Source organism: Eschrichtius robustus, chromosome 10 (assembly GCF_028021215.1).
Source record: "Eschrichtius robustus isolate mEscRob2 chromosome 10, mEscRob2.pri, whole genome shotgun sequence".
Classification (NCBI taxonomy): domain Eukaryota; kingdom Metazoa; phylum Chordata; class Mammalia; order Artiodactyla; family Eschrichtiidae; genus Eschrichtius; species Eschrichtius robustus.
In genome coordinates this window covers 68,621,488-68,631,836 of record NC_090833.1, presented here as the reverse complement: position 1 = coordinate 68,631,836, position 10,349 = coordinate 68,621,488, and the positions used below count along the sequence as shown (strand labels likewise).

The following is a 10,349-nucleotide window of genomic DNA, read 5'->3' as shown; positions in this document are numbered from 1 at the left end:
AAGTCAAAAGAGCAGCAAAACAGCCATCTCTACACGTCCGTCATCATTTAGAATTTCACAAAACTTTAGAAGTTGTTATAAATAACAGTCCAGACGCCACCGCTTCCATTTTTAGAGACAATTCTATTCTGAGGACTGGTGGAAATCAACAGGTTAGTTACTGTTCGTCTGTCCGCGCGACTCCTCCACTGCCTTTTGCAAAACTGCAAATCCAGCGTGGGCGCCGGCCGCATTTTTGTCCGGGGAACCCCAGCACCCCTGACCCAGCCAGGGCCCCTCCCCGCCACGCCCACCCCGAAAGGGGCCCCCACCCCTGGAGGCGGCCCTGCGGTGGGGGGAGGTGGCGGGACTCGGCCCGGCCTCTGGGGGTCGGGTGTCCGGGAGCCGCCGGTCACGTGGCTCGGGGGAGGGGCGGGGCGGCGTATATAGCCCGGCGCCCGCGAGCCAGTCATTGTGAACGCCGCGTGGACCCGCTGGACCCTTGTCTCCGAGCTGCTGCCGGCCGGTGGGTGCGCGCCACCTCTGCGGTCCCGGTTCCTCGTGGCTCGGCCCCCCGCGGGCTGCAGGCTGGACGCTGGCGGCCTCGTGGCGGTTTCCGGGCCCCAGCTGAGAAGGGGCTGTCTCCTGGGCCTGCGCTTTCCAGCCTCGCTTTTGTTCCTTGATTCAGGCTGCTTTTCTGCACGCTGCCTTAGTGCGGTTGTAGCTTCTTGGCTTGGTTGCGGGTAACAGTTTCCAGTCGTCCCGAAAGGACATTATTTAAAAGGAAACGCGTGAGAAAATCGTCTTAGAATTTTGTGGGGTACGCAGTGACAGACGGGCTGTTGCTGCTGGCGTCTGATTTCCGCCTTTAGCGTGGTTCTCATTTCTTGTAAAAGTGGGACCCTTGGCCGGAGGGTGAACTGATTGGCTCCGAAGTGGTGGGTTCTTAACTTTCCAGCTCTGCTGCTTAGCAGTGAGGCTGTTTTGTGTGGCTGTGGATCGTTGGGGACACTAAATTGACATTTTAAAGCGTCCGGAAAAGTTTCTCATTTCCGCGGAGCACCTCCTTTCTCGTGTGTTTAGTGTCCCCTGAACTCGTTTCTGTTCTTTGACAGAGAAGGACTAACCACCGCCCCCCACCAAAGTGCTCCATCTTGATCGTCCTGACTGTCCAAGATGTCTTCTACTTGGAATATCTCTTTAGTTTTACCATGGATTTTAACTTGGTTAGCATTTTTGTGGACAGATATTTATCTTCAAAAGGCATCTCTAATGTTCTGGTGGGGAAAACATTGAATTGAACACTTTAAGTGGGTGACTTGTACACGTGAGCTTTAAGAACCTTCTTTCAGAACAGTTTGCCCAGAGGAGAGCTCTGAGAGCCAGAGGGTGGGAAGAAATGCAGACTAAACTTGATCTTGAATTTTGCTCTACTTGAAATTAGCATTTGCTTCAGTTGGAGAATGAATCTGGGAGTCTTATTACAGTGTCCTGAACCAAGTTTCTCTTCTGCAGATTTTTTCTTTCTCCAGAAGAAAAATGGCATCTGTTGCAGTTGAACCACAGCCGGTATGATTTATAAATAGCAGTTTCTTGATTCCTTTCCCTCCCCAGTGTGTTTTGGAAGTTAAGCTCTCCCTCCTCCTTGGTTGCAGAGTGTGGTAACAAGGGTGGCCAACCTACCCTTGGTGAGCTCCACATATGACCTCGTCTCCTCGGCTTACATCAGTACGAAGGATCAGTATCCCTACTTGAAGTCTGTGTGTGAGATGGCAGAGAAGGGCGTGAAGACCATCACCTCGGTGGCCATGACGAGTGCTCTGCCAGTCATCCAAAAGCTAGAGCCACAAAGTGAGTTTTGATTTCCCCCTCAAAATTTAGTCCTATGTACTCATCAGGAGTGAGCCCGAATCTGGCTTGAATATGGTGAATGCCAGTGTTATGCCTTAAGTACGCATCAGGGAATCCTCAGCCTTTCCTGAGACACATGCTGCCTTTCCTGAGAAACTGCCAGGTGACCCTCATTGTTATAGAAGGCCTGCTTCATAACAATGGCAGATGTTATGATATTACCAAAAAAATCCCCCAGAGATGCTTCTGTGTTGGCAAGTGAGATCATATGGGGAAAGAGTGAGTGAACTGAAATAGCTGACTTCTTTGGGACTACACAGTATATGTGAACTGCTTTAAAAAATATAAAATAAAATAATATCAGCATACAATTCAATGGCTTTTAGTATATTCAACAGAGTTGTGTAGGCATCACCATAATCAATTTTAGAACATTTTCATCACCCTGGAAAGAAACCTCATACCACTTTCTGTTTGGGGTGATGAAAAAGTCCTGCAAATGATAGTGGTAATGGTTGCACAATATTGTGAGTGAACAGTATTGTGAATGCCAGTGAATGTACACTTATACTCATTCACAGTCACTCCCCATCCCCCTCCCCCCCACCTTAGGCAACTAGTAATCTACTTTCTGTCTTCATAGATTTGCATATCCTGGACGTGTAATGTAAATTGAATCATAAAATATGTGGTCTTTTGTGACTGGCTAGTTTTCATTTAGCATAATGTTTCCAAGGTTCATCCAAATTGTAGCGTCATATCAGTATTTCATTCCTTTTTAATATGGAATAATTTAATATTCTATTGCATGGATATATCATATTTTATTCATCAGTTGATGTTTGGGTTGCTTCTACTTTATGCCTATTATGAATAATGAATGCTACTGTGAACACTTCTGCGCAAGTTTTTGTGTGCACATATGTTCTCAATTCTCTCGGGTATATACCTAGGAGTGGAATTTTCAATTTCTCCACATTATGAACTACTTTTGAATAAGGGTTTAAATCATTCCCCCAAGTGGTTATGTCGTGGACTTTTAGGATTATACGAAACCTTTTAGAGATCAGTTTTCCAACTCTGCTACTTCCCAAATGAGTATAGTACTAGTTCTAGGCTTGGTCATTGTTGGGGGGTGGGGGGAGCTTGGACTAAAATCTGGGTCTTTTGAGGGAGATCCAGGGTGCTGTTAGCATACTGTTTCCTGGTGATAACCCAAAGTACACTGCCACCTACTGAATTAAGTGTAGGTGCGGATTAAACTAGCATGGAGATGCTAATTTTGAGAGTTTTCATATACCTCGTTCCCTGAATGAGGGTTCAGGTGAAGCCTGGCTTCTCGTGGCATTAACCTTAGGGAACAGTTGATGAGTAAGAGGCTTCTTGGCCAGCGTCCTACTTGGCCTGTCCCTGCATCTGCTTGCTGCTCCCCCCACTTCCCACACCCATATCCTTACTTCCCTGTCAGTAGAAGAAAGTTGCCAGAAACCTGGCAAGAATCTTCTTTCTGGACTAGAGAAACCAGGCAAAGTATTGCATGGTAAATTTTTTTGTAGTAAGAATGAAGGCTCAAGATATATATTCACTCTTACCCAGACTGTTAACATTTTCATCATTTGTGATTCTTCTAGTTGCCATTGCCAATACCTATGCCTGTAAGGGGCTAGACAGGATTGAGGAGAAACTGCCTATTCTGAATCAGCCAACAAACCAGGTGAGCTTGGGACAAGAGTGCTGAGGCTTGCCACCTGACATTTTTAAGTTTTATCTCTTTAACACAGGCTGTGCAGACCATAAACAGGTAATACTTGTTTGTTCCCTCAACCTTGGATATATTTTTGAAAGAGTAATGATCACTCCGTTACCTCCTGAACTGTTGTCAGGTTGTCTTAAGAAGCAGAGATGAACTATCCACCTTTGGGCTAGAATACCTTTAGTCTGATCTCTATTAAATTTGTGGCTTCATCTCTGTAGGTGAAATTGCTTTCTCAAATCACTGATTCCCATGTGGCACTGGATAAATGCAGAGGTGGTAAATAGAGCCTTTTCTCACTTGGTACCCGAAAACACATCTAGTAGGATGGAGAACTGACACCTCTGCCTGTGTTTTGGCCTGGGGCTGTGTGCATAGGGCCAGGTGTGCATGATACCTATGTCTATACTTATAGGCATGCATGAGGGGCTCAGTATAAGCATGTCAATGTGGAAAATGCCATTTTCTCTAGAGTACTCCTTGTGCCTTAATTACTATAGGTTCATCTAGTGTAAAACAAAAACCAAAAAAACCTTGGGCTTCCCTGGTGGCACAGTGGTTAAGAATCCACCTGCCAATGCAGGGGACATGGGTTCAAGCCCTCGTCCGGGAAGATCCCACATGCTGTGGAGCAACTGAGCCCGTGCGCCACAACTACTGAGCTCGTGCGCCACAACTACTGAAGCCCATGTGCCTGGAGCCCATGCTCTGCAACAAGAGAAACCACCGCAATGAGAAGCCCACGCACTGCAACGAAGAGTAGCCCCCGTTTGCCGCAACTAGAGAAAGCCTGCGTGCAGCAACGAAGACCCAACGTAGCCAAAAATAAAATAAATTTTAAAAATTAATTAAAATTAAATAACTTGACAAATTGACAAATTTTTTACCTGTTTCCCTCATTTGGTCCTCCAACAACCCTTGAGTGGTGGCAAGTAGGGTACTTATACCTGATAAGGAAATTGAGGCTCATCAACTCTCAGTGACTTGTCTAAGACCTACAACTGCAAAGTAAAAGGGCCAGATTCATTCTTTAACTCTTCAACTATGCTACCTTAGTTAAGAACTTAACTAGGTTTTTATGCTTCTCACCAGGCGAATGATCTGCTTTTTTCCCTGTAGGTTGTGGCCAATGCCAAAGGAGCTATGACTGGGGCAAAAGATGCTGTGACGACTACTGTGACTGGGGCCAAGGATTCTGTGGCCAGCACAATCACTGGGGTGGTGGACAAGACCAAAGGAACAGTGACCGGCAGTGTGGAGAAGACCAAATCCATGGTCAGTGGCGGCATTAACATAGTCCTAGGAAGTCGGATGATGCAGCTGGTGAGCAGTGGAGTAGAAAATGCGCTCACCAGATCAGAGCTGCTGGTAGACCAGTACCTCCCTCTCACCAAGGATGAACTAGGTAATTGGATTTTTTTCTTGAAATAATGTTGTACATCTTTTTTTTTTTTTCTTTCTGTGCCATGCAGCTTGTGGGATCTCAGTTCCCCGACCAGGGATTGAGCCCGGTCCATGGCAGTGGAAGCCCCAGAATCCTAACCACTAGGCCACCAGGGAACTCCCAATGTTTTATATCTTAAAGCAATCTTTCTAAACAGCTTTATTGAGATATACTTTTATATACCAAAAAAATTCACCTGTTTTCATTCTAAATTTACAGTTACATGACCGTCACAATCCAGTTATAGAATTTCTATCACCCCCAAAGATAAAAAACCCTTCATGCCTGTTGGCAGTCAGTCTCCATCCCCCCACCACCCCCACTGTCTGAGCAACCACTAATCTTTCTGTCTCTATAGTTTTCCTTCTTAAGGCACTCTTCAGTTTCACACTGAGTTGTACGTAGTAAGTCTTGAAACTTCCGGAGAAATTAGCCTAGAGAAATACTTTCTATAAATGAATTGTCCTTAATGGGCTGCTGTATAGAATCATTAAAGATTTAGTGCTCACTCTGTGCCAGGTAAGAAGCTCTAGTGGGAAGAGACCTGTGTAGGTGACATGTGTCACACATAGGGATGTGTTCTGGGTTGCTAAGCCCAGCAGCAGACATGAGGCATCTTGGGAAGAGGGGTCCATGATTGCTAGATGGGTGAGTGGCATCAACAAAGTCAAGATCCAGGTGAGAGTCCAGGCCTTGTCACTTAGAGCTGTGATCCTGGACTTTTTTTTTTTGGTCACTTCTATATAACTTCAGAAAAAGAAGCCAAAAAAGTGGAAGGATTTGATCCTGTTCAGAAGCCAAGTTATTATATCAGACTGGGATCCCTGTCCACCAAGCTCCGCTCATGGGCCTACCAGCAGGCCCTCAGCAGGGTTAAAGAAGCTAAGCAAAAAAGCCAAGAGACCATTTCTCAGCTCCATTCCACTGTCAACCTGGTGAGTACAACTTCCTTTAAAGGTATCTGAAGTGAGTTCATTTACCTCGAGGATTGGGAGTAAACATATCATGAAATCCAAGAATTTTAATCTTACCTTATGAACAATCCAATAGAAAAATGGGCAGAGTATACAGAAAACTCACAGAAAAAAGAAAGTATAAATAGCTGAAATATCAATATATGAAGTGGCGTTAATCTTACTCTGAGGGGTCACATTACTGATTCCGGTTTTGTCCAATGGCACTGGCAAAGTTAGATGCTGTGGGCGAAGGTGTAGAGAAAGAGGAGTACTTGTGTTTTTGCACTTCCAGAGGATTCAAGGGACTCTTATAGGAAAGTTACAGGCACACCTGTGCCTGGAGCAGCTTTCCTTCTAGAAACTTATCCTACAGGTAAGTATATTTGTTCAGAGTTGCAAAAGAGTATAAACAATGCACATCAACTAATAGGGGACTGATTACATTGATACATCACAAAAGACCACTGTGTAGCCATTAAGGATTGCCAAGTTACAGAACAGTATGTATTGTATGGCCATTAGAAACCAGTTTATTCTTGGAAGGGGAAGTAGGTGGCTGGCAACAGGGAAGAGGAAGTTCGAGTTCCTTTCTCTTTTGTAATTTTATATTTTACACGTATTAGATTTCAGTTGCTTTGCCTGTGATAAACTGGAGGTAAATTGGAGACAGTGGTTTAATAATTAAATAAGAGGCAATAAGTACTATGACTGCTTGGTTGACTTACACATATTGATAACAAATAACAATGCTATCAGGGATAGGTCTCCTTAAAAACCAAGAATTTCTGTAAGAGTTGATGTTGGCTGATTTACATCATGGATCTGAGCACAGGCTAACAAGAATGTCTGACTAGTTTGTTCCTTTGTCTTCTTTCAACGTGTTCTAGATTGAATTTGCCAGGAAGAATGTGCATAATGCCAACCAGAAAATTCAGGATGCTCAGGATAAGCTCTATCTGTCCTGGCTGGAGTGGAAGAGAAGCATCGGCTATGATGATACAGATGAATCCCACTGTGCTGAGGTGAGACAACTGGGACAGTCATCCACTACAGCTTCTGAAGAAGTTCTTACTATTAAGAACTTCTTACTAGAAACTTACTAATAAGTTTCTTATTATTCCTCTTAGAATACTCTTCTCTATCAAAAGTTTGAACAATACAGTGTACATAGGTTGCCTGTTATGTGACCGAAAAGCAAAAATGTGCAACTGTATCTAACAATTTACAGATAGGCATATTGTCCCTATCAGGATACAACTAATTGAGAAACACGGGCGTTGCCCTTACAATGGGTACAGACTAAGTGCATACAGGCATCTTTACTGTCATAGTGTTTTTTTGATAGCATAAATATAGTTGCTATGAGAATACTACATAGGAAGGGTACTAACTCATCCTTGGAGTGAGGATGGGTGAGTCAGATGGTTTGCTGGAAGAGATGAGTGGTAAGCTGAGACCTAAGGGGTGAATAAACTAGGTGAAAAGGCAATAAGGGGACGAATGTTCCAGACAGAAGAAATAGCATATTGTAGTCCTAGAACGTGGTTCTTTGCATTCCAAAAGCTAGTATGCATTTGCCCTTGAAATCTATCTATATTAACTGTTTGTTCATATCATATCTCACTTGAGGAGAGAATATCTAAGTTTCCCTACTAATATGGAGTGTATTTTCCTTCTGTGTGGTCTCCCCTGTTAGGTTTCTTCAGCTTAAGACCATGAACTTTGAAGACTCAGGCACTAGTTCAAATCCACACTCCAGCTGTTAACTGGGGCATGTTATTTCAACTCTAAGCTTACGTTCATGTTTATGAAATGTGAAATAATACTGCTTCACTCAGGGTTGTTACAAGGATTTTAAAAAGTTAAAGAATCCACATGTGTGGTGGATGTATAACCAGCTGACTGTAAATGAACTAATTCATACATAGGACTGTTGGATCCACTGCTAATTCTTAAACTTGTCTTACTTTCAGCACATAGAGTCACGTACTCTTGCTATTGCCCGAAACCTGACTCAGCAGCTCCAGACCACGTGCCACACCCTCCTGTCCAACATCCAGGGGTTACCGCAGAACATCCAAGATCAGGCCAACCACTTGGGGGTGATGGCTGGCGACATCTACTCAGTGTTTCGCAATGTTGCCTCCTTTAAGGAAGTGTCTGACGGCCTCCTCACTTCCAGCAAGGGGCAGCTGCAGAAAATGAAGGAGTCTTTAGATGATGTGATGGATTATCTTGTTAACAACACACCCCTCAACTGGCTGGTAGGTCCCTTTTATCCTCAGGTGACTGAGTCTCAGCGTGCTCAGGCCCAAGGTACAGCCAGGAGGCCCGGCAGCCTGAGCGCAGAACACATTAAACCTGTCCCTGTCAGCGATGCACAGGGCAGCCAGCCAGATGACACCTCCTCTTACGTTGAAACCTGCTAGACAACTCTGAAGTGGGGAAGCAGCTATCGAGAAAAAAAGGTCCTCTATTGTAGTCATTGCCAACTGGATTAAGAGCTTTAAAGTTTCCACTTTAATGGATGAGTTCTGTTGTTTACTTGGCTGGAAAGAAAAGAACGATAGACTGTTCAGAGCCTATCCAGAACTCACAAAATGTTCCAGTGCAGTTATGGCCTCATTCTGTTGCCACTGTTGCTGTCTGTTTGTATTGAATAAAAACACCTTCATGTGCGCTGTTGTACGAACTCGTGTCTGCTCTCGTTTGGTCTGAGCAGGCCTCAGCACTGGTTTGTCTCACAATGCATGCTTGTGCACCCTCAGTTTTTTATTTTTCATAAGGTAATGCCCCGTTTGAATTGAATAAAATTCACTGCAGAATAGATCAGTTTTATGCTGTGTGTTACATGTGCTTTTAGTGTGGCTTTCTTGGAACTGCTTTGCCTGCATGACAGGGTTATTAATACACATGAATTCAAATGGGCTGTTGGGGAATTTGTAATAACATTGGAAGACTAATGTTAAAAATGGAATGTTTGATAACAGGTTTTAAACAAATTAAAAGCTAACGTTCCTATAAGACTTTTATTAGGTGGTGGTGGTTCCTTTCATTTGCCCATTTACTGGACCCCTGAGAACAGGTTTTTAAACTAGCAGAAGGAGCCACTCATGACTGACAGCCTTGCTGAAAAGAAATCAGAGCTGAGAGGAAGCAGTGACTCTTTGCATCAGTCTCACGTAAAGGTAGCAGTACTTCTTGCCAAGGGGCCATCTAACGTGTAAGGAATGAGGTTGTTCAGTGTCCAGTCTCAGCTGGACTTAAGGTACCATGTTGTCACATTGGGAGAAATCACTAACCTCAGTTGTGGGTGAGATGCCTTTAGAAGACCACATGAGAATAATTAGAAAAAAAAGACTTTGGGCCCCCTGTAGAAAAGGGTTCTTCCTACCTCCTACCTAGGGTGTCCAGACTTCTAATCCCCTCAGTGTGGGTTAATTATTTAGGAAATATGGATCTCCTCATGACAAACCTGCAGTATGCCAAACCTTTTCAAAAAAGCCAGTCTTAGAACTTGTGAGATAGAGCTACATGCTTCTGCCTGTCCTGCCCTTCAGCAGAACTGAAGTCTACGTCAAATTTGTCTCCTCTTTCTACCCTGCTTCACCCCTGTCTCCCCATGAAAACAAGGAAGCAGCGTATAACTTTACATGGACTTGTGTGAATAAACGTATCAAAGCTTACTAAGTTAGAGAACTAAATTTTTCCCCCTTGAGGTAACTCCAGGAATCAGTAAACATGTGAGCTCAGTTGGAGGGACTCCCTGAGATACTTGAAGCTAAGGAAACTCTGGTTTCTGGGACGGTGGACTGTCATGATTTATGGGCCTCCAGGGTGGAACCAATCCATGCACTGGCCTGCCCATCCCTAGTGACTGGCTTTTCTAGAGACTCTACCTCTTAAAAAAAATTTTTTTTTTATTAGTCCAAATTGGATGTGATCCTGCTGTCATTTGCCTCAAAACTTCAAGGCTGGTATTTTGTGGTTGATTCTAAATGGTTGGAAAATTTATATACTACAGCTGTACACAGACTTTCTTATACTGAACATAAACCTTTGTGTCTCCCCTTCATAAGAGTTATAGTACCTACTGAATTGCTTATGAAAAAGAGACTTCTCAAAGCTGTTCTTCATGAGCAAGACAGAATATAAAGAGACCTCTCTTAGTTTCTGGAAGAATAGCACTGCCCTTGGTTTTGTCTGTCTGACTTTGTGTCTCAAGTTTGTGCCTACATGCATTTCGTTTTGTTGTCAACATGTCTCAAAATTTGTGATGTCTTCGCTTTATTGTTGCATAAACTGGCAGTTTTAGTTTAACAAACTTTTTCCCAAAGAGGACAATTATTTTGAGGGGAAAAAAGCT

The 10,349-nt window shown here is 43.8% G+C and overlaps 1 protein-coding gene across 3 annotated transcripts; it reads left to right on the top strand.

The window, feature by feature from the left end:
* Positions 1 to 421: 421 nt before the first annotated feature.
* On the top strand, positions 422 to 8,675 carry PLIN2 (perilipin 2). 3 transcript variants are annotated; one of them, XM_068552954.1, is made up of 9 exons: positions 456 to 505; positions 1,095 to 1,205; positions 1,495 to 1,548; positions 1,635 to 1,830; positions 3,462 to 3,544; positions 4,703 to 4,988; positions 5,781 to 5,962; positions 6,871 to 7,005; positions 7,957 to 8,675. In XM_068552954.1, exons 2-9 carry the CDS (start codon positions 1,191 to 1,193, stop codon positions 8,410 to 8,412), a joined length of 1,407 nt encoding a protein of 468 aa, XP_068409055.1. In that variant the 5' UTR covers positions 456 to 505; positions 1,095 to 1,190; the 3' UTR covers positions 8,413 to 8,675. The 3 variants fall into 3 exon arrangements, with proteins under 3 accessions (XP_068409056.1, XP_068409055.1, XP_068409054.1); XM_068552955.1 differs by lacking the exon at positions 1,095 to 1,205 and having other exon boundaries at positions 422 to 505; XM_068552953.1 differs by lacking the exon at positions 456 to 505 and having other exon boundaries at positions 537 to 1,205.
* Positions 8,676 to 10,349: the final 1,674 nt, after the last annotated feature.

Excerpts from the sequence above, each read along its gene's own strand:
- PLIN2 (XM_068552954.1), top strand. Across the intron at positions 1,549-1,634 it reads TTGCAGTTGAACCACAGCCG|AGTGTGGTAACAAGGGTGGC; the intron begins GTATGATTTATA and ends CCTTGGTTGCAG. Across the intron at positions 3,545-4,702 it reads TGAATCAGCCAACAAACCAG|GTTGTGGCCAATGCCAAAGG; the intron begins GTGAGCTTGGGA and ends TTTTCCCTGTAG.